This window comes from Toxotes jaculatrix, chromosome 16 (assembly GCF_017976425.1).
Source record: "Toxotes jaculatrix isolate fToxJac2 chromosome 16, fToxJac2.pri, whole genome shotgun sequence".
NCBI lineage: Eukaryota > Metazoa > Chordata > Actinopteri > Toxotidae > Toxotes > Toxotes jaculatrix.
In genome coordinates, this window is record NC_054409.1 from 17,837,276 (window position 1) to 17,860,221 (window position 22,946).

Genomic DNA, 22,946 nt, shown 5'->3' on the forward strand with positions numbered 1-22,946 from the left:
TGTTATTATGTTGTTATTATGTTATCTATAAAAGGCATTTTAAATAACATATAAGAGCATTAAATTAAGCTTGTTTGTTTGACGTTTAGTCTACATGAGCATCAAAAGATTCCCGGTCCGAAATGACTGAATTCTTTTAGGCTGCTTATAAGTGTGGTCTAATCTGCCTGAAGGCATTATGCCTATACAGTAGTATGCCTCTTTTACATTCTTTAATCTTTAATGATCTTTGGCTTTTAGTTGTTCACTTCTGATGATTTATTTTCATTGTGTTTTGTATTATTAAATTCCATTGCTATTGTGTATTTTATTCTCTCTTGAATTCTTAAGACTGGACTTATTTTAGTATTTTATATACATTATTATTAGTTATTTTTTCCCATGGTAAATTTTGTCTGTAATTGAGTTTGTATGTGTGAACAGGTCAGTCAGTAACATGAAAATTATGTACAATATCACATACACACATAGCTGTACAGTTATGCTCCAAGCTGTTGTGCTGAGATGTTGACAATCATGTTGTTTTGGTTTGCAGAGTATCGGGTTTTATGGCTTTTCAGTGCTCCTTAATGCTCCTCTTCCAGCGCATTACTATGCTGACAGGGACATGACAGTGTATAGTGAGATCCTCTGTGTGGATATGTACAAAGCTACACATCCACACAGTTCCAACCCCCTTCATCCACCACAACAGGAAATGAAGTGTTTCTTAATAAAGACAGAATAAATATTAAATATGTCTGATATGCTTAAAGGATCATTGCCTGGCAGTGACTGTAGGTCTTCTGTGAATTTTATAAATCAAAAAAAATTGTGAAAGAAAACAGCTGGTATTCTTTTGAAACCAAAAATTCTTCATGTACTTTCTGTCCCACTACTGTTACTTTGCTATTATCCTTCATCTGTTTTATTTACTATATATTGATGCTATGATATTTACAGTCAGTTTAATTTTGTATGTATATATATATTGACTAAATTAACTAACTAATGATGATAAGAAATATATTGCTATAGTCAAAGGACCGGCCACTAATTTTCTGAATATGTTTGTATTGTATTTGTCTGCTATTGTATCATAGCACTGGGAACCACTCATTTTAATGAAATGCCATTTGTACACTCAGAATAATAAGCCCTGCCAGGCAGCTACTTTATACTCCTAAATTCTGTATGCTGTTTTTTTTTCCTCTCACAGAAAAACCTTGTTTTATATTTTGTTGTGTTTTTGCCTTAATCCTTTAGCTGCATATCAGTTGGATCATCTGTAAAGGCAACAAGAGCAACAGTTCATTACGGGCAACAAGGGGAAACAAAAGCAAAATGAGATTGAGGTAAGCTGATTTCAGACTTAAACAGAGCAACTCAAATTTGTTTCTCTTTTATGAGCCAGTCCATTTTACAAAAACAAAACCATCTGCTTTCATATATTAGGTAGGTTGTACCGTTCCATTGCTGTTCATAACAGCAAAATACATGAGGGATTAAGTTTGTCACTGACTTTGAATCACGGTGGCCACAAGTATTTGATCCAAAGAAAACGACCACCAGAAAACTTCTGTAGCTGCCAGGTTTTATTTCCCTGCCGATGAAAAAGGATATTAGAGTTAGACTTTACAAGACACAGGTGTAACAATTAGGGGAAAATGTGCCATGCCTGTTTACAAGTTTTATATTACTGGCCACAAAAGTGTGTCTACAGGGAACATGTAGTTGGAAAAACATCAGGATTCTGCTTCCACAGTAATGGGATCATTTTAAGTTTGCTTTGCATGACTTTATCCACTTAGAACAGAAATCTGTAAGTAAATCCTTTCTGAAAATATTTGTGCCTTGGAGTCTGAATTTTGTTCCTCAGATCCACAGTATATATTTGTGTGGCCTTAGGATAATGATACCAGACACGTAGGTGGAAACTTCCAGCAATCTGGTGTGCTTCAGCTGCGTCTTACTGGTGGGCTGAAACAAACAAGAAGCTCCAGTTCCTCATTTTAAAGGTATAAGGAAAGGGCAAGGAGACATTCCTAAGTTGCACAAACTCTGTGTGTATCATCATCATCACATGGGTGTTCATGCTTTCACATGTGTGTTTTCTGTTGCACTGTTACACAAGAAAAAAGTTTTTTGTTTTTTTTTTCCTCAAAGAAATAGAAGACCTTTGTTCTCAGAAGTGAACCGAAGGTCAAAGCATGGGTTAGCATATCACTTGCAGAAGATCTCCCACATCAAGAAAAGCAACTGAGGCACAGCACAAACAACAATAGAAAAGCTACACAGGCTTAATAAGGATGGATGCTGAGTCCCATATGTCGGGGACAAATGAGACTATTAACAGTATCACTCTATGTCGGTCACAAACACAGAAGATCAGTGGATGTGGACAAATTAGAACAGGAATTTGCATTTTCTTTAAAACACAACTAGCAAATGTATTGCACACTGGTGCTGAAACTAAATATGAGAAAGTCCCCCACTTTTATAAATACTGTAAGATAAACAGACACGAGGTTCATACAGACACTGATTAAAAGCAGGGTTAAACAGAAAGAGATAAAAGATGAAAGCCGACTGTAAACAAGCGGTATGACATTTATGGCTACATACTGTTAAAACAATACCTACATAATGTGTCTCTTCCCCTCCAAACCAGTATCCAAGTGCAATGTATAGATTATTTTAAAGGTACACACCGACAGCATGTAATTAATTGTATTACACTTAGAGTAGGTGTAAAGTAGGACCCTCAAAATGTACAGATTGCTAAATATGCAAAGCTTGTGCTTATCATATGGTATATACATACACTAAGCCTGTTTAAAACACTTGACCTCCCATGTGAGGCAGTCTGAAGATTACCGTCAATCTGTGCCCTCGCTGATTTAATCAGTGAGATTTACATTTTTCTAAAGATGTGCATATAAACTTTGTCACTTTGTAGTGATTTTCAGATTTTTCTTTAATTATTGTTTTATTTTTTGCATTCCAGATGTTCAAAACCATTTACCTACACTGTAAACTTCCAGTGAATTTGGAGAGTAGTAGCTGATATTTAATATTTTATTTGAATATGTAACAGCAATATATGACTACAGAGAAGCCATGGCACCTAAGGGAGTGTTCATTGTTGACACACTGTACTGTGTCATTTCAAAATATAGGACATTATCAATCCAATCACGATGTAAATTCATAATTTTTGGCAGGCAGTGACATCATTGATACCATATCACTTTTACTTTGAAAAATAGATTTAAAAATGGTTGGAGCTTATGCTTCATCTTTGTTATCAAAACATCCAGATATGCAATCGATGTTCACGAACTGATTAACTGGAGAACACTGGATGAAACCATGACAATAGTGTCTTCTCTCTTACAGTGTTTTTTTTCTCTTCGAAGTACAGTTGCCTTTCAAACATCTGGGCTTTCTAATTTCTCAAAGCAGGACAACAGGCCTGTGTAGCTCACTGTATTACACTACATCAAAACCTGCCTATTTTCTCTACTGTTTGGTTCTAATGATAAAGCAATCTCTCAACAAAACTAAGTGATGACAGGGGGCTGGGAAGGAGAAAACAATTTGCGTAATGGAAAAATCAGACCTAATCTTCTCCAGAACTCAGCGTAGGAGCTGCGAGAGAAGATGAAGGGAGGGAGGGAGGGAAGGGGAACAGCAATGGATGAGCCTTTAAATCTGAGAGTCCAATGAGAGCTGATGTGTCTCAGCCATATCCTTAAACCTCTTTGAATGCCTGTTATCTTGCAGCAATCCCCAAGACAATGCCCTGGCCTCCGACAATCCCCTTAGTACAGAAGCATAGTTTGCCTCTTTTTCGCATGATGTTATGCAAACATGTTCAGACTGTCATTTAGAGCAAATTATTCAGCTATCAGCTGTATCTTTGCAATGAGCTTCAAATTGACTGTGTGCATAAATTACAGGAAATACAGATTGGATTAAAGTTGAAAGATGACATACACAATTCAAATATCTTTTTTTTGTAAATTTTACTTTAAGTTACATATACATTGTTGTATGATACATGGGTATGTAAACATCATGTTAGTATATTTTTCGAAATCGTATCCTCAACATGCATGGGTAGATTTTCTCCTGACAACCAAGGGGTGGCAGTATTGTTTAGTCCTCTCAGGCAAGAGTTCACTCCAGATGGACAACTGTTACACATAGGTATGAAGGATAAGCATAAAGGTACCATATGCACGTATTTATGTCTGACTGATAATTGATTGAGTCATAAAGAATCTAGGAATGTCTAACATGTTCTGAGAGTTGTCACCATTCCTGTCCACTTGACTTCAGCTGCAGTCCTTTCAAAGGAGGAACTGCTTTTGGGTGTGAATTTTTGTCACCACAGTGCACGTTTACATCAAGAATTACTTCATCAATACTGTCCAAGGGAGACATACCTGTAGTTATACCTGTCATCATGCTAACAGTGCTGCAATGCTCTTCACCTTCACCAAGCTTCTTAAAGTTGGCATTTCATGAGTCCTTCTGCAGTAGGGTTGAGTTGTAGTTCAAATAAATTTTGAGGAAATTATAAAGGCAGCCTACAGTGTGTTACTGCTCATCTGGGCAAGCTGGCAAGTTGCTGAACTGCATATGGGGAGGAGATTTCTAAAATTATTGATTTGTGTTCTCATAGCTAATACTCAGCCCCTCCGGCCATACTGAGAACAGGGTGTTATCCCCCATTAAGCCGCTGCACACTCAAAGAAAGTTATTATCCAATCAAGAGACACTGAGAATACTATTCTCTGTTTCTCCTGATTGGATAATAACTTTCTTTGAGTTTACAGCGGCTTAATGGGAGATACTGCCCTGTTATCAGTGGAGCTTATCCATTTTCCTGCCAGTAGCCATGTCAAAAATTAAAAGTAGACAGCCGAAGAACTATAAAAATGACCAAAAACAAGTACTGCAGTGTGTGAATGTGTGTGTGTGTGTGTGTGTCTATGTGTGTGAAACCATGGAAGCAAGTGTGTGTGTGATTTTCAGGTTAGCATCTGAGTGTGTCTGTTTGTCAGCTTGACGCGTGTTTGTCTATGCCGTACCGTATATATCAGCTTATACATCATCTGTCCATGTGTCCGTCTGTGTGTATGCGTGTGCGCCAGTGTGTGTTTCATGGTGTCTGTCTGTCTGGCAGCTTGATAATGCCGAGCCTCGTGAAGCCTCTTGCCTCTGTGTTGTGCCTCCTTGTTCTTGGCCTACTTTGAGAGAGGTGAATTGAGGGCAACTCGAGTCCATGGGTAAGGGGATTAGGACTCCAAACACGCTCCTCACCAGTTTGGGATTTTGCCCCTGATGCCAGACACTTAAAGTCTCCCGGGGATTAAGATAAAGAGAGAAGTAAGAGCGGCGTGTATTGTGGTGTGCGTGGGTAGATGTTTTCAACAACAAAAAAAGGAAGAGGAGGGGCAGGTGGTGGTTAATAAAAAAAAAATAAGATGTATGGTGATGATATGATCTTATACACCAATGCAGCTTTTGTTGACCTATATGCATGTGGCTCGTGCCACGATGTCGGTCATTATGTTTTCAAGGGATAAGACAATAATGGAGAAGCTGTTCTTTTCATTTCCTTTGTATTAGTGGATGATCTCTTCTAAATTCAGTAGTTTAATTAGGAAATGGCTCTGATCTTTGCTCAGTATTACTGATCTGACAGTTTCCTGATGTAGCAAAGAGCAGTCTTTGCATTACATTGGCACAAGAGCCTCTATTGTTAAGAAGCATCCCAAGAAGAATCATGGTCTATCTGACATGAGGGCTGAGCTTACACAGTGGATATATTTGCCAATGTTCCACTGACTGCCTCAATTTTCAATCCTCTAATAAAACCAAATATCATCTGCATAAAATTTTCCCAAGTCCAAGGTTTGCTGAAATATTGTAATATCCATAAAGAATCTAAAGCACAACACCAGGTGAAATCAAGAATATATTAAACCTCCAATAAACAGGAATTTTGCGCTGTGAAAAAAAAATGGCACATCCTCTGAATTATTTATTAGATAGAATGATAAGAGCATCAGGTTTAGGTATTAATGTCCCTGAACCTCTTATTTGGCTTTCAGGAGTCTTCATTAGAGTCTGTCTTTTCCTTTGTCTTGGCAGAGTGGGGGGGTGGGTCGTTTCTCCGCCCCTCCACACTGCGTCTGGAGGCTCCTCCTGGGTAAGAGGCTGCTGCTCCATCACGCTCCTCCAAGAAAGTGGGTCATGAGTCTGAGACTGTGGGATTACCAACCATCAGGCCATCAGGCAGGCGTGTGCCGGGCCGCCTCTTATCCGGAATGTTTAGACCCCCCCCCCCCCCACCCCACCACCACCACACACACTCCTCCCTTCAGTGGAAAAGAAAGGCAGAAAAAAAAAAAAAACACATGTCCACCACCACCCACGGGTACACAAACATCCATCTTCAGTTATAAGCTTGTTGGTCTAAGACAATTCAGAACTGACTCCCGATGCACCCATGGTCATCTCACAAAGAACAGAAAACAAACAAAAGTGATGGAGCGACCGAGGAAAAAGTACATCAGCTGCTCAACTTCTTAAAAGTCATGGAGATGCATATTTACAACAATGTTCCTGCAAAATTAAAGAAATAGAAAAACTGCTGGCGTGTCATCCTGGGATGTGGGATTTGTACAATGTTCTCAATGAATAATTTACAGAATCCCAGCCGGCTCTGCAATAATGACATCTAATAGCGACACAATGATAAATGCTAGCTTTTAAACAGCTGACCCCCATGATACTAATGGCAGGCTGGTTGTCTGGTATGCTCTGACATGGAGTATGATTAATCAGCAAATAAATTACTAATAATAAATACATTCATTTTGCAGCAGAATGATTACATCCATCATTTGAGGTCACTGTTGCCATGTATAGTCGCTAATCAGTGTCTCTTTCTCAACTTTCCATGTAGTGATGGCAAAAGAGGAAACGTAAGGGAAATGGGTGCTGGGCAGATGTAAGAGAGTGGTTTGGATTTTGGTCAAAATTAAAGGGACCACAATTGTAGTTTGTTGTGTTTCATGCTACAGAGAAGGAACCATAACTCCTCTGCTCATCTCATTGTTTTGGTCCACACTGGGGGGCCTAGCTGACTCTGTGTGTGGGTGGTTTCATTAGAGAGAGAGAGACAGAGAGAGAGGGGCAGAACAGAGATTTGAACTGAAGTTCAATTATAAGCACCCACGACCACACATGACCTCCTTAAAAAATCCAAACACAATATTACATTGAGCCTGGGTGTCTCATTCAACTGAATACGTTCTTTTTTTTTGTCATTACAGCAGTTTTTTTTATATGTATCTACATGCACATTTAAAGTGTATTGACAGTATTGCACTTCTCAGTCTTCGCACTGAACAGAAATAAAAGTCTGGATTGAAAACACTGAATGTTATGGATGAATACCCAATTGCCTTTTATGTACTTATTTGTTGGATTGTTGAGTATAATCAAATGTATATACTGGGCCCGGTGGAGTCTGATTGAATTCAACTATAAAATACCCATTATGAAAAATCACAATCACCCCCCCCAGGAAAAAAAAGGAGAAAATCACAGATGGACACAAAAAATCATCTACCTATACACAGCTGGGTGGGTGTGTGAAACTACATAATTAAGTATGTTCTGTGTTTCCTGTTTTAGTTTGAAATCCTCTTTATTATGTTTGGGTTTGAAATCCTCTTTATTCTCTTTATGTTTGGGTTCTTGGTTGTTCTTTATTCTCTTTATGTTTGGCTTCCTGGTTGTTCAGTATTTCCTGTTCTTTATGTAGAAAGTCATGTTACTCAGGTTTTGGTTTCTTGAGTTTTGGTTTCAGCATTTACTGTTTTATTTTGTAGTCCTGGCCTTTGTGTGTCTGTTCCTAGTTCACTTCCAGTCATTGTCTTGTTTCCCACCTGGTTGATTGTTTGCCCCGCCTTAATGTGAATCACCTGTTGCCAATTTAACCCCAGTGTATATAAGTCTTGTTGCTCGCTTGAGTCTCCCTTTTGTCTGTGTTGGTGCCCATGCTTGTTCCTGCTGTTGCTGTCCCTGTGGTCATGTTTGTACCTGATCTCCTGTTTGCACCCTGGCTCCTGCCTGTGTTCACCTCCTGGTTTTGTCTCCTGAGTTTTTCTTTCTGAGTTTTTCTCCTCTTTGGATGATTCTTAGTTGCTTGAGAATTGTTGCCTGTCTGCCTCTTTGTCATCAAAATGTGTCATTTATGGAACAGAATAAAAATATCCTGTCATGGCTTCCAAAGCTGATTAGGTTTACATAAGTTTCAAACCAAAACCATAGATGTAAAGCTCTAATCACCAGTAAGCACTTTAGAATTCCCTAATTGTATAGTTTGCTTTTCTACCAATACAAACCACCCTCAAACCAGATAGACTCCACAATGGGCTAACATCTGTAATGGCAAGCTCTGCCTGAAAGGTTTGAACTCTGACCTCCCAGGCATTATGTCTGCTTCTGGGGTGGCTTATCGTTGCTCTAAAAAGCTGATATTTCCCACCCTGGACAAAGACGGGTAAAACACACCACCGGGTAAAACATAACCAGTCGGGTCTGCAGACAGAGCGTTGGAGCTGACTAACAGCATCCCCCATATAAATGGATGGACAGTTGTTGGCCCTCATTGTCTGAGCATGAAACTAGGGACACATGTTGGGTAGTAAAAGTGTCAAGGCCTGACTGAAGAGCCATTGTGCTGGTTTCCAGTGGTAGCAGTCAGGCTTTGTTCCCTGTGTTGTTCATCATTAGCATATCAATATTCAAAGGGGCTGATGCTGGGCAGAGGTGGTAGCCTTTTTAGCCCAGAGTAGACCCTCATGCACAAATAATGAAACCTGCATTCAACTCTTAAGGGCCAGCTGTTGAGTTAAGCCCATAATTGATAAGAAGTGTGATGAATTGTATCTGATCTAAAAGCAGAACTGAGTTTGAATCTCACTGACTTTGAATGAGTTGGGAGCATTTGTTCATTTTGTCTTTTTCTTTAAATATCAAAAGATCATATATATTATATATATCTTACAGTACACATGAAACACTTTTGACCCATTTCTACAGTTTTCTACTGGGGTGAATAACAAAGGGCTAAATGGTGCTACCCATTCTACCCCACACCACCCCTCCAGTACACATCCCTCCCCTTCTTCAGCTCAAGCCAGTTGACCCCTAGACTGGCAGGCCGGGAGACAGTTACCCCCGTGTGTGTGTGTGTGTTTTTTGTTTTTTTTTTTTGAGGGGCAAAGCCACCAGAGAGTGTCGGTTACTCCGAGGGCCAAGCGGAAAAGCGGTTGGGCAGTTTAGCCAGCTGCTGAGGGAGCGAGCCACGGCTGGCCTGGTCAGTGAAACCTTGCCAGATGGAGCCATTTCAAAACAATGAGAGCTGCTCGCTATGGTTGAAAACTAGAGGCTGGTTGCTTAGGGGACGCGGAGGGTGGACCTTTATCTACAGTAAATGGATTGTGTTTGTTTGCAATATCCATAAATGTGCTTGGATCAAGAATGTTGTCCAGCTGAACTTTCAGAAGGTTGACTCTGACATAACTGAGGAGCATCTAAATAACTTTTCCTTTGTCCTCTTGTTGTTTTGCACATTTATTGTCAACGCTTCTTTTTCAGATTCAGACATCCTTCCCCTGTTATCTTTGACACCTTACATGTTACCTATTCCCCCCTCGCTCTCTCTCTCTCTTTCACACACATTTACTCTCTTCCTCTCCCCCCAGACAGCAACAGGCTGAGGTGTCCTGGGACTACTACGCTTAGGAGTAACCAAGCCTGGGTAATGAGGCGTGTGATTGGTCCCCTCCCTCCTGGACATGGCCAGTCTTTGGAGGACATGATTGATCATGACAGGAGCACAATGGCAACCTGGTGTCAGAGGGGTGGCATGGCCGCACATGGACCCCCCGCAGTAAGACTCGGTCATCCAGCTCAGCTGTGCATAAGCAGGACATAGAACCACTTGTGGGCATACAGAAGCATGTAAAATGGCACATACAAACAAGACAAGTGAGACCATGTGCTCCAGTATGTGATTGTAAAAACATGCATGAAAGCCAACACACTGAGAGACAGTCAGACTGAATATAAAAAAATATATATGATCAAATCTGAGAAATCCCCCTTGAGAGATGGGGCAGTGGTAGACTAAAGGAGCATATTTCCAAAATGTTTCATTCAGCAAGTTCTTGTCATTAAGTTATTGCTGTTAATGATTTTTTAGAAAACTGTTAATGACTTTTAGAAAACTGTGCATGTTTTTGCTGATTTAGCTAAATGCTGCATTTGAAATGCTGGACTTTTTTTTAAATTTTATTAATGTATCCATTACTTTGCAAATTACTGACTAAACAAACTCAGTAACAAAATATGGCTAAAGACTTTGTCTAAACATGTTGTGTTACCAGCCAAAAAAAAAAAAAAAAAAAAAAAATAGACCATTTAGTTTTATAAGCATTTTTTAAAATACTAATTCTGGTGCTTTTTCTTCCATCCAGTACAAAGGCTAAGGGCATTCCATATTATTCATGAAACACAACAGATCTGAGTAAAGATTTGAATTCTGAATTCTGATTTCCATTCTCTTTTCAGGTAAGTGCCCCCACTCGAAGGAAAACAGAGGTTTTATACGCAGCATACCATTTGTTCTTTTGAAGTAACCCTTATCCAGAGCACTTGTGAGCCTGTTGAACCTGCTCATATTCAAGGTCAAAAATCAAGTTGTAATAGGTGCAACAGGCTGAGTCTTTATGGAGGACCATTAATGGCTGATTGCAGCTGCTTTCTCAAGTAGGACCCAGGTGTATTAACACTTCCCCAATTTTCTGTGATGATGCTCTACGTTTCACAGAGGACAAACAAAACAGGATAAAAGCCTTGGCATGTTTTAGGGGTTGGCTCATCATAATATTCATGCATGAGAGCAGAGGAAAATAAGATGTTTATAGGAGAAAAAAGTGGCTACAGAAGAGTGGTGGTAACAGCATCATCTTTCAAGCTATTTCTGATTTTTGCTCTTTAAACATAAAGTAACATAATATTGTGACTATAGTATTGAAATAATAAATACATCATCATCAGATTAGTAATTCATCTTGCACCATGCACAGTGTTACAGAGAAGACAGTCCACAAAGACACTCTTCTGACAGTGGATGAAAGGAATAGGAAAGCCGTCCTGTTGTTGAGCTTATGGTCCTAAGCTCTTTTGATGCTGCATTGGCTTTAGGATGCCAGTTACTGTGTAGGGCTCCTTCCAGATTTACCAGCAGTTCTCCCTTAATCTGAATAAAGATCCACACTGGCTTGTTGACCAGAGATTACTGGCCACAAAAACACAAAAACTTGCTTCTCGGCCATGTAAACAACCCTCCACTGGATATTGTTTTTGTTTTTTTTTTAAACTTTGACATCATGTGAATGTGTAGTGAAATTGCCGGATGTAGAGAGTGAGGGTGTCACGTCGTAGGGGCATGATGAGAAAAGAAAAAAGATGGTGGATTTCTTCCCAAGTTTGGGAAGCTAATTGCCCTGAGTGGACTAATGAACAGCATAGGTCTAATTGGCTTACACCACTTGTGGGCTGGCGTGCTGGGCGAGTAAAATTGAATCAAAGCTGTAGGACTACGTCAGAGTAGTTTCGTGCATTGTGGTGGTAATTGGCACTGTGTCAAAGGCATGGGGAATGGCACTCAGCCAAACAGCCGTCCAGCTCTGCGCAAGAGAGCGCTGAACTGAAATTTCCCCGGAAAAAATTCAGACCAAAAAAGAAGAAGAAGAAAAAGAAGAAAAGGTTACCAGTGAGCTACATTTTAACTCTGGGCAATTTGTGATTAAAACGGCTTTTTTTCTGTTTACAACTAATAATGATTGTCTACCTTTTTATTTTCTGTTCAGAGTAACATGGTTTCACTTAAACAAAATTTCAAACTAATACATGTCATTAAACTCATCTCAACAGTAAGGGTGTTAACGTGGCCTACCTTTTTTTTTTTTTTTTTTTTTTTTTTTTTTCAGTCTAGCCTAACCGTAAAACCACATGAGCTAAAGTAACGGCACGCACGCTCCATCCACTTGTATCATTAATGCGATGCTGCCTATCTTTATCCAAACAAAAGAGAGACGCAGAGATGGAAACGCATGACAACAACGTCCCGAGCGATGTCCAATTGCCCCATTGTGCGCCTTGAAAGACAGACACGTGCACCACAACACAGATAAGGAGAAAGAGGGGAGGGCAAGTGTGTGTGTGTGTGTGTGTGTGTGTGTGTGAGCGCGCTTAAAGATAGCCACAGGGGATATAGGAGCAGCAGCACACACGCCTCCAGCCCGTTTAGAGAAAACTCCCCCCACTTTCAGCACCCTGGACAGAGGCAGCGCTGACCGCCGGTTACTTTTAGCTGAAGCAAAGGCTGCCGGGCTCTCAGTCAGGTCAGGTGACGCCGCTAATGGTCAGACACTTTTCCACTGCCACCCGCCCCTCGTCTCCACCTCATCTCGAGCTTATCAGCGCGGAATCAAAGAGCAACTTGATGAATATTCAAAGTTTCCGTTCTCGGTGGTTGACGAAAGGGGAAAGGTCGACGAAGGTGCTTTTTTACGTTTTTCAGAAAACAAGCTGCCATCGAACAGAGCTCAACTCGCTATTGAGAGGATAAATCGCCGGGAAACTGCGGGTTTGAAAATATCGTCCAAACTCAGTAGCTTGTTAGGCTTTTTTTTTTTTTCTTTTCTTTTTTTTTTTAAATATTTTTAAATCACAGACGTGCGTCTTTTGGCACTGTTTTACCTCCACTGGAACATCGGAACATCTCCAGAATGTTGCTTGAACACCCGGGGTCAAGTTGTCAGAACACCGGAAATTTCTCTCGGTACAGTTCAGGCCAAGGTAAGAAACCAGTTTCACTGATTCTGCTGTGTTTTATCATTTGGGTTTGGGCAGCAGCGTCTGTTAAAAACAAAGCTTTCTCAAGTCAAGTCCTGGGGTCCGTGAATGGGCCGCAATTAGGCGTGAAATAGAGGCTAATACAGCAAATCAGCACAGCAGGACGGGAGGTGGTTCCTGTTTTGCTGAGTGAACTCTGACAAGCATGAGATAGACCTTGTAAAGTTGTTAAGTTTTTAGTATTTTATTCTGAAAATAGCAACCACACGTCTGAAACTGGCTTTAACATATGATGTTGTGTTTGATAAGTTACACACACACCCACACACACAGAGAGAGAGAGAGAGAGAGATTTGAAAGTTGCAGAAAACCCTTTATTATTTAACCCATGTTTAGGGGCGCTTCATTTGCGCTGCGTGTGGGAGACGTTATGAATCCGTAATGAGCCTTCATTGTTGGTGAGCCGCACGAACAGATGTTATGCGCGTGCTGTCATTTCACACCGCCGCCTGCGGTTGTCACGGGAGCGCAGGGTGCGGGGAGCGGATGTGGAGAAAGAGAGAGAGAGAGAGGGGGAAAGAGCACCGGACCCGCTGTGGCGACAGCAGCCTCCCTGCGGCTGGACGACAGACTGCCAGCAGCCTCGGAGCAGTCCACAGCCACACAGAGTGCTCAACAGGTGTCACATTCCTGCCCCGACAGGTGGGACACCTGAGGTTGCTAGTAAAGGTGGTAATGGAGTCTGAAATAATGGTCCCATTCTGAGCTTTCCATTAACAGCCATATTATTGAGTTGTATAAATATTTAGTGGCGTCCAAAGGAGGGGAACCTGCATGTTTAATTTGTTCGTTTGTCCTGTGACTGGAATAAGGTTTTGCGTTATTCTGGTATAACGGCGTTCATTGTGTCTCAGGCTGAGGTCACTTAATACAAAACTGCATTTTCATTTTATTTTATTTTAAATAAATGGTGTGTGAGAGGTAAAGGATAATTATATTTAATTTAATTAGTTCACCAAGTTTATTTTAATCAAATTTACAAATTTAAATAAAAAAAAAACCCAAGCGAAAAACGTGAATTTATTTGATCGCCCCTGTGACTTTCTCTGACTGACTGACCATTACTCTGATAGCCATTTTATCGCTTTGTTGTCGCATTACTGTCGCCCTCACCCCCTCAAAAGTACGCGATCAATATGACATAAAAATTATTACAAAGCTGAAAAGTAAGAGGGGCACCCATGAACCCCACATCTTTCTCCAAAACGCCTTTCATATACTTCTGATATACAGGCAAATAGGACATTGATTTTAGATTCATCAGCGGCCCGGGTGGCTGTGGCACTACCCGTGATTTCCCCAGGCGCTCTTTTCTGCCAAAGATCAGTGTCAATAAAATTCATTGGGGTGTTGGCCCGATCAACATGTTATTGAACAGCCAATCTCTCCCCTAAATAAACACTTGTCTTTGAGCACTCAACACACATGAGATCATGATTGTGTGTGTGTGTGTGTGTGGGGGGGGGGGGGGGGGGGGGGGGGGGGGGCGTGCGTGCGTGTGTATAAGATATTTAAAATCACTTATTTAAAATCTGATAATATACAAAGCCTAAAGAAACATTAAATTAAACACATTCAATCCAAAAATGCATTTTTGTTGTTCATACTTCTACAGATAGTAATAATGATAATAACAACAATAATAAGAGAAATAATAATTGTAATAACTGTACTTATTTGTAAAATAGAGAAGTTATATAAGAAAAAGAACTGAAAGGCCAATTTATTTTTCAAATAAACACAGTAAACAAATTGATTAGGCAAGGGTCTAAACAGGAATGCAGTGTTTCCTCAGGGCCCAGTCTTTCCTTTACGCATGGCAGTACTGAAGTCTTGACTAAAAACGAATTGCCATGGTGAATCCTCGCGAGAAACCACTTTGGTCGATTTACACATGAAACCAACAACATCAAGGTTTTTGTGGATGTTTTGAGGCCACAGATCCGGTTTTTGTTGTTCCCGTCAGTCTAAATTTCTACACGGGGATCATTAACATCTGCCTGACAATGTTCTGCCTATAGGCACCTGGTTTGTTGTGCATCTAACGCGAGACAACTTTACGTCCTTACAGGTAAAGCAATGCAGAAAAAGCAACATACTGTGTGTAGCTCTCGTACAAAATCAGGATAGTTTTTTTTTCTTTTCCTTTCATGTATGAGCCAAAAAGTAATTCCCATCATGTGGTTCAATGTAAAGCTGGGACCACTCAGCCTATATAAATATACTATCACTGCGTGAAGTCATTTCAGAGTTGGAGAAAAGTGGATTTGGAATAATTTGAAGTCTCCAAATTAAAAGTTGAGATGAAGAAACAAAACAGCTCTCGATCTTTTCTCGATGTCTTCTTCTTCTTCTTCTTTGAAAAGTAACGGGCAACAATAATGTAACGCACCCCCCCCCCCCCCCCCCCCCCCCACCTCCTGCTCATTCTTCGTCCGGGTAAGGTACTCGGTAGGTGATGTTAATCTATCCGCCTGTCGCCCGGGAAACGGCGCAGCGTAATCCTGCACAGGCTTCAACACGGTGAAGCATAAAAGCAAACTCCACCGCACATTCGCGCGCTTGTGCTCGCTTTGTAGAGGGGTGGGGGGGGGGGGGGTACTCGGTCTACCCAAAAATTTGACATACACACATGTCCGGTGCATGAGCGTGGACAGATAACAGGGAAGACAGCTTTGCGTGAATGTGAGCGTAAATCATGTACAATGGATGGACATGGTGAGCGCAACTCTCCAAAAGAGGAACCAAATAACACGGAGATGCTCCTTGCTTTGCTGTCGCACAGTGAGGAGCTGCGGAAAGGTAAGAGCAAGCCAACATATAATCACTTTATTCGCTTTTCCACTGTTTATAATACAAATAGCAGTGATGCGATCACACACATTGGACTTAGGAGTCTTTAAACGGGCCTTTAAGTGTCGGCTGTTGCACTAATTGCAGTCTGCTGATAATCTTACCATGTTCGATAAGAGTGTTTAGGCTATCATGACTGGTATCTGGAGTATGGATGCTACAGCTGTGCAGTCCTGTTAATTTTGGGAAATTGTCCTGTCACGCGGATCAGTCTTACAGCAGCTGAGACACAGGGCATTGAGCCATTTTTCGTTGCTCCACATCTCGGCAGTGCAACTTTCATTCACCAGGCTTTTAAACCTCTGCTTTCTCCCAATGACCGTTCAAATTTCGATATGTTTCGATATTTAGCGGATTGTTTTGGAGGATAAATCAGAAAACTGGCTTTGATTCTGACATAAACCTTTGTTATTAACATCCACTGTGCATTGCACATGTTGGAGAGTATAGCAGCAACCACATGTAGGTCATATTAAAAAGATCTTTTCTATGAATTTCGTTAAACAGTTCTCTGTTTGTGATTCGCATAATCATGCCTCCACCTTTTGTTTACCAATGCGCTACTCTTATTGAATAATTACGAAGAGGATATTGGAGTGACCTACTCCACATCTGGACACTGAGTTCACGTCTGAGAGATTTCGATTGGGATTTGTAGGCATCTTTAACCGTAATATTCCATGTGGGCCTTCACAAAGTGAGCAAATCGCTCGGACACCTTATTGGTTTGTACCGTGAGACCACAGGCCGCAGCTTTCTAGTTTTACAGAGAGCATTGAATTAATGATGACCTGGATACACCTGGTCTTGACGTGGGCCCCGCCGCACTTGTGCAGGGCTTGCAGGTGATGCCAGAAGAAATGGTTCGTTAATGTTTCATGAATTGTCCACAACAGAACAATAGGAATGCGATTCCTTGCACGGATGGAATATGAAGTGGTTGAGCTTCTTTTAATTAATAATAAAGAGGCCTGATGGCGTCTTACGTGGCAGTTCTGTTGTCCTTATTTTTACTTTGCTTGTTTCGTTGTTTGTTTGGTTGTTTTGTTTGTTTGTTTTTCTTTAAGAATCCTGCAAACTTCATTCTGCACAGTCGGATTTATGCAGAATCAACGTGTGAATGTCACATCATTCAAATCATGTCTGAATAACATGTTGGTTATTTGCTTCGTGAAATTTTTTAATGGACGTTATGTTTAATTATCTTTTCATCAATAAGATATAAAAGCCTAAATGTTTCAAGTTAAACGCAGTCGTTAAAGGAGTGAGACTCTCCGACTTGCAATCAGACTCTTCTCGGAGGCTGATTGTAAGCTCGTAAAACTCCAAGGACAACTGCCCCAGAAAAATACAAAATCATCTATTTATTTTACACCCATATGTTCCAGATTTGTGGGGATTAGGTGACTGAACCTAAACATTTTTTTCTGGAACTCTGGAAAACGGTTTCTCTTTTATTTATTTTTCACTGTGCAAAGCAAATACGTTTATCTGGAAAAGTGGCATTTAGCCATGGCCTGGTACTGTACAAGGCTAACAAAGCATGTTTGGGTTTTGTTTTTGTTTTTTTGTTTTTTTTTTTTCTTTGCAGACGGATTAAAAATTTCGTGATTGGGCCATAAAGAAAACTAGGCAGTGCTGCCTTTGCACCTGTATTTAAAAAAACAAAAAACAAAAAACAAAAGGCATGTTACTCAAAACTGAACCTTCACTCTGGAATATTTTTCATTGTTAAAAACTTATTCAAATATTAATATCTCAAAATACCAAAATTCTATAACATTTTTGAAATACATTAAGACAGAAATAATTGTGTTTTAATAACATCTGGGATATATGAAACAAAAAAAGAGTGATGATGATGTAGTGATAGCGAAGGTAGAAAATGACTTACATAACGTTATTAAATACAAATCAATCTAATTTGCTCTCCAGGTGAAAGCTGTGTATTATTCCACCGACTGTTTTACAAAATCAAAATAGAAATAGTAATTAAAAAACACACACACAACCACCAAATACAAAACTATTTAAAAAAAAAAAAAAAAAAAAAAAAGGAAAATGTGGACAAAATTGCAGAAACGATATGTTCAGCTGAAGTGAAATATTCCCTATCATTACGCACAGGTGTATTCACGCTGCTGATCTTTGTTTCAGCTACACAGCCTGATGTCTCCTTACTGAGGGACCTGCATAATTAAATAGGTGTAACCATTAAACAGAAGATGATTTTAAGTATATTAAGTGTGCACATGTTAAGCACAAGAAGCAGATCCAGTTGTCTTTCTTCGACAAATTCTCCCTCCAGGTCTCATGCACACTGAATTGACCAAACTGTTGTTGTGGTTCCCCACTGTCTCCTGCAGAAATCCCAGTGTGTGCAGGCTGCAGTCAACACATCGTAGACCGCTTTATCCTCAAAGTGCTGGATCGCCACTGGCACAGCAAGTGCCTAAAATGCAGCGACTGCCAGGCTCAACTGGCGGACAAGTGCTTCAGCAGGGGCGACAGCGTCTACTGCAAAGAGGATTTCTTCAAGTGAGTGGCTTTCAGTGAACGTCTCAGGGTTATTTTACATATTCAGACATCTTTTACATTAATTTATTTTATTTAAAAAATACTTAGATGTATATTTAGACTAATGACATTTAAACAATCACTGATGGCGACTTTCTGTTTTTCCAAAAGGAGATTCGGGACCAAATGCGCAGCATGTCAGCAGGGGATACCGCCCACACAGGTGGTGAGGAGAGCGCAGGACTTCGTCTACCACCTGCACTGCTTTGCCTGTATCGTGTGCAAGAGGCAACTGGCCACAGGTGACGAGTACTATCTGATGGAGGACAGCAGGCTGGTCTGTAAGGCGGACTACGAGACCGCCAAACAGAGAGGTGAGCAGCACTATTACTGGCCTGAAAAACAAACCCCCCCCCCCCCCCCCAAAAAAAAAAAAAAAAAAAAAACATGCGTATTATTTTTGCGCAGAAAAATTGTGTCATTATTCATCACACAATTGTGTGATTGTGTCATTATATGACGCTTTGTTTGTCGACCTGTTTTTAATCACCTGATTTGAGCTGAGAGTCTGACGTGACAGTGAGGTCACCCATAAACTTTGACCCACCTGTGCTAATTGCGTCGTTGCCCGCAACCCAATCGATAGCAAACTGCGTAAAGTGGAGGCCCAGAGGCTTACACTTGCACTCTGCACTCGAAGGAATCCGTTTTCAATAACTCTTATCGTGTGTGTAGAGACACAGGAAGAGTGTGTGTGTATGTGAAAGAGAAGATGGAACCTCTCGTGGTTATCTCGTGGATGCAAACAGTCTCTGTGTGTGTGTCCTTATGTGCAGTGGCCCTTATTATTCAAAACATGAGAATTATATATTATGTTGATTCACGTTATAGGTGCTGGAACTGTTCAGCTATAAAGAACTGAATATCTTAATGTTTTCAAATTAAAAATTGAACTAAATAAAATAACATGCCCTTGAATTTGCCAGTCAGGTGCATAATGGAATTTAATTCACTGTACAAATAAATCTGAAAATCAACAGTGCAATAATGCTTGTTTCTGGGTTGTTAATTGTTGTATCTCTTTGCCTAAAAATAACTTTTTTTTCAAACCATAGGTTTACTTATCAAAGAGTACAGAAAACATAAATCAGAGATAATTTCTTATATGGACAATATTTTAATTATTCTACGGTTTGTAAAAAATAAAGACAGATAATCAGCAAATATTAACAAAAATGTATGATTCAAGGACTGTCTTCCATTCAGTATAATCAAATTTTGTCATTTGTTTGTTCCTTGACAGGAAATAGTAAACATTCAAATAGGTTTTTACAACTGGACTATCATTCCTGCCATAGATACACAATTTATGGGCTTATATATACGTATTGTTTTTAGATGGTTGATTTGCAGCAGTTAAATATGTGAATGAATGTGTGTTGTCTTGAAACAGCTTTCAGGATTTTTGCCAAATGCCCAAAACATTTTCATTAGATACCTTGTTTAATAGAAACAGTCCACCAACACCACATTAACTTTACAGAAAATCCCAGCAGGCTCAGTTCCATCAAGGGACAGACTGGCCATGGTCAAGTTTTATCTCCCCATCTGTTTGTTTGAATTTACTGCCCAACACCAAGTGCTGATTTATGCAGCGAGTTAACGCAAGTTTTCACAAAAAACACACACGTTTATTTTACTAATGAGAGGGCGCAATTACTTGGGGCAGCATCCATTTGGATGATGGTTTTTGTATTTTGCTGTGCTGGCCAACAGTTGTGCAGACATGATGCAATTATGCACAGGATGCCAGATTTTAGTTTATAGGCAGAAGAGAGTTTATCCATTTATGTGAAATTAGAAAGGTGTATATTATGGAAACTTTTCTGCTATATCATTTGCTATGGATATGTGTTTCTATCAAAGATTTTTATGTTGCTGACCCAGAATACATTCACTATATGGGAAGCTTTCTCTTTTTATACTCACATTTGTGTTATCATAAATCATTTTTGTGTTACGTATCAGAGACAACAGTAAATTTAATCACTGTGCACAGAAGTAAAATAGAAAAGTGAAAAAAACTATTATACTATTACTGTATACTTATTTTTTCTTTTCAAAAAGAAAAATTAATGACTTTGAGGTCCACATATTAACAGAATTTCTTCCGTCCCAGCATTGGCTTACATTATGTGTTGTCCGTTTATTTTTCAGAAGCAGACTCGACTGCAAAAAGGCCACGAACAACCATCACTGCTAAACAGCTGGAAACGCTGAAGAACGCTTACAATAACTCTCCCAAACCTGCCCGCCATGTTCGAGAGCAGCTATCATCAGAGACAGGCCTGGATATGCGGGTTGTGCAGGTAAAGTATATTATTATCCATTAAGGGCTATTGCATTAGTGTCCTGACTTCATTATCAAGGGACAATTGTGGCTGAACTGGCACAAGCCTACTGTACGATCAAGTGTGTGTGTGTATGTGTGTGTGTGTGTGTGTGTTGGGGAGGAATTTACGGCTGGATTGAGTAAAATGAAGTCCACATGAAAGTCAGCATGGTTTAAGTGCAAGCTCGTTAACAATGCTAAGAGGGCCCCTCGCATATTGTCTACTGCTGAGGAGCCCCACGCTGGTTGCTAGGTGGTGGTCATATATATTGTTTTATTTGCAAGGACAAAAGTAGAGACGGAAGCCACTAAAATGCTCCTCATTATTCAGTGAGAGGGAAGGGGTGAAGTGAGGGGGGGGGTGTTCACTTAGGGCGGAATATCATTAAAGAGAATGTAAAACTGCTTTTTGTGCTTGTAACTGAAATGGATTAATTGTGTGTGTGTAAGATAAAATTAATAAGAAATGTGGCTTTCATTCATTTTGGATTTCGGATATCACAAACGTTTACAAGGAGCAAGATTTCCATTTAAAACCATACACTGCATGTGTATTGTGTGTTTTCTGAAGTGCAAGCAAAAAAATGTATAGATCATACCAAATGTGGAGATAGAAAAATTTGAATAATTCAAGTCAGTTGCATGCTAACCTGTCTGCTCCCTGGGGTGAGGACAACTTGTAGCTGTCGTGAAGTTAATTAAATGCGTGATAAATCTGGTGTAGGGGACTCTGGTCTCGGGATTACTGTTTAGTGTCACTGTTTTAGTCCCCCACCTCCCCTCCATTTGGATTCATCAAGGAGTGAAGTGGTGTCCAGACAGTCCTTGAAAATAAATTTTGTTTTAATGCTCAAAAGCATAATATGTGCAGCAGACTTTGCCTTGTGTATGAGTGATATGATGAGTAAAAAGGTAACTAATGAATTGAATAAGTTGAAGCTATAGTGTTTGAACATAACAAAAATAATTGTTTTTATTTTATTTAATTCTCAGGCCTAATTTCTCTCATGGAGATTTTAGACCTTGTTGTAAATAGTCAAAGGTGGTGTTTCTAGTAAATCACCAAAGCCATTACCAAACAAGAAATCTGGCATTTTTTCCCTCCAGGTCTGGTTTCAGAACAGACGAGCTAAAGAGAAAAGGCTGAAGAAAGACGCCGGTCGACAGAGGTGGGGACAGTACTTCCGCAACATGAAGCGGTCACGGGGAAGCTCCAAATCCGACAAAGACAGCATCCAGGAGGAGGGCATGGACAGTGATGCAGAGGTGTCTTTCACAGGTAGAGTCCACCACACAAAGTGAACAGAATAGGCAAAGTAAGACAAGCAGGGTTAAGCATGATGTGGTGGCAGACATTAAAGAAATATACAAAAAAATTAATCTTGTTCATTGTGGAAAATTACAAGTACCACCTTCGTCTTCTTGTCCTTGTTGTACAGATGAACCACCCATGTCAGAGCTTGGCCACACTAACGGTATCTACAGCAGCCTGAGTGAGTCCTCTCCAGCCATGGGGGGTCGCCAAGGGGGCAACAACCACGGCTCCTTCCCTCTGGAGCACGGTGTCATGCCCTCTCAAGACCAGTTTCACGATATCCGCTCCAACAGCCCTTACGGCCTTCCCCAGTCGCCAGGCTCAATTCAGGCGCTACCCAGACACCAGCCTCTCATCTCCAGCCTGGTCTACCCTGACTCTGGCCTTTCTATCATGACCCAGGGCAGCGGGCCTGGGATCAACCCTGCCGTGAGGGTCTCCATGGGGGCAGCCAACGGCCCCAGCTCGGACCTCTCCACAGGCAGTAGTGGAGGATACCCAGACTTTCCTGCCAGTCCTGCCTCCTGGTTAGATGAAGTGGACCACGGGCAGTTTTGATTGGTCATCAACAAGACATTGGACATTTTTTCTGTTTTTTTTTTTTTCTTTCTGTGTCTTCAGTTGGATTTTAGGAACTGAACAGTGACTTTGTAAAGGACTAGACTTCTACCTTTGGCTTGGATCTCACCATTATCAGATGAACAGGTCCATCCAGTATCAGTGATATGGATGGAAGGAGGGAGAAAAAAATGCCCTTCCTTAGAAGCACTTGGCCTAACAGTTGTCCGTCACTTCAAGGAGTCTGTCAGAAATGTTTCCGTTTTTTTCAGATACCACTATAAGCTTTTTCAAAACAATGTACAGACCACAGACAGA

General features: G+C 40.5%; 1 protein-coding gene across 2 annotated transcripts; it reads left to right on the forward strand.

The window, feature by feature from the left end:
- Window positions 1-12,838: 12,838 nt before the first annotated feature.
- On the forward strand, window positions 12,839-22,628 carry lhx3 (LIM homeobox 3). 2 transcript variants are annotated; one of them, XM_041059165.1, is made up of 6 exons: window positions 12,839-12,936; window positions 18,213-18,384; window positions 18,535-18,737; window positions 20,581-20,732; window positions 21,863-22,034; window positions 22,195-22,628. In XM_041059165.1, the coding sequence occupies exons 1-6, from the start codon at window positions 12,867-12,869 to the stop codon at window positions 22,626-22,628; spliced, it is 1,203 nt and encodes a 400-aa protein (XP_040915099.1). In that variant the 5' UTR covers window positions 12,839-12,866. The 2 variants fall into 2 exon arrangements, with proteins under 2 accessions (XP_040915099.1, XP_040915098.1); XM_041059164.1 differs by lacking the exon at window positions 12,839-12,936 and adding an exon at window positions 15,699-15,795.
- Window positions 22,629-22,946: the final 318 nt, after the last annotated feature.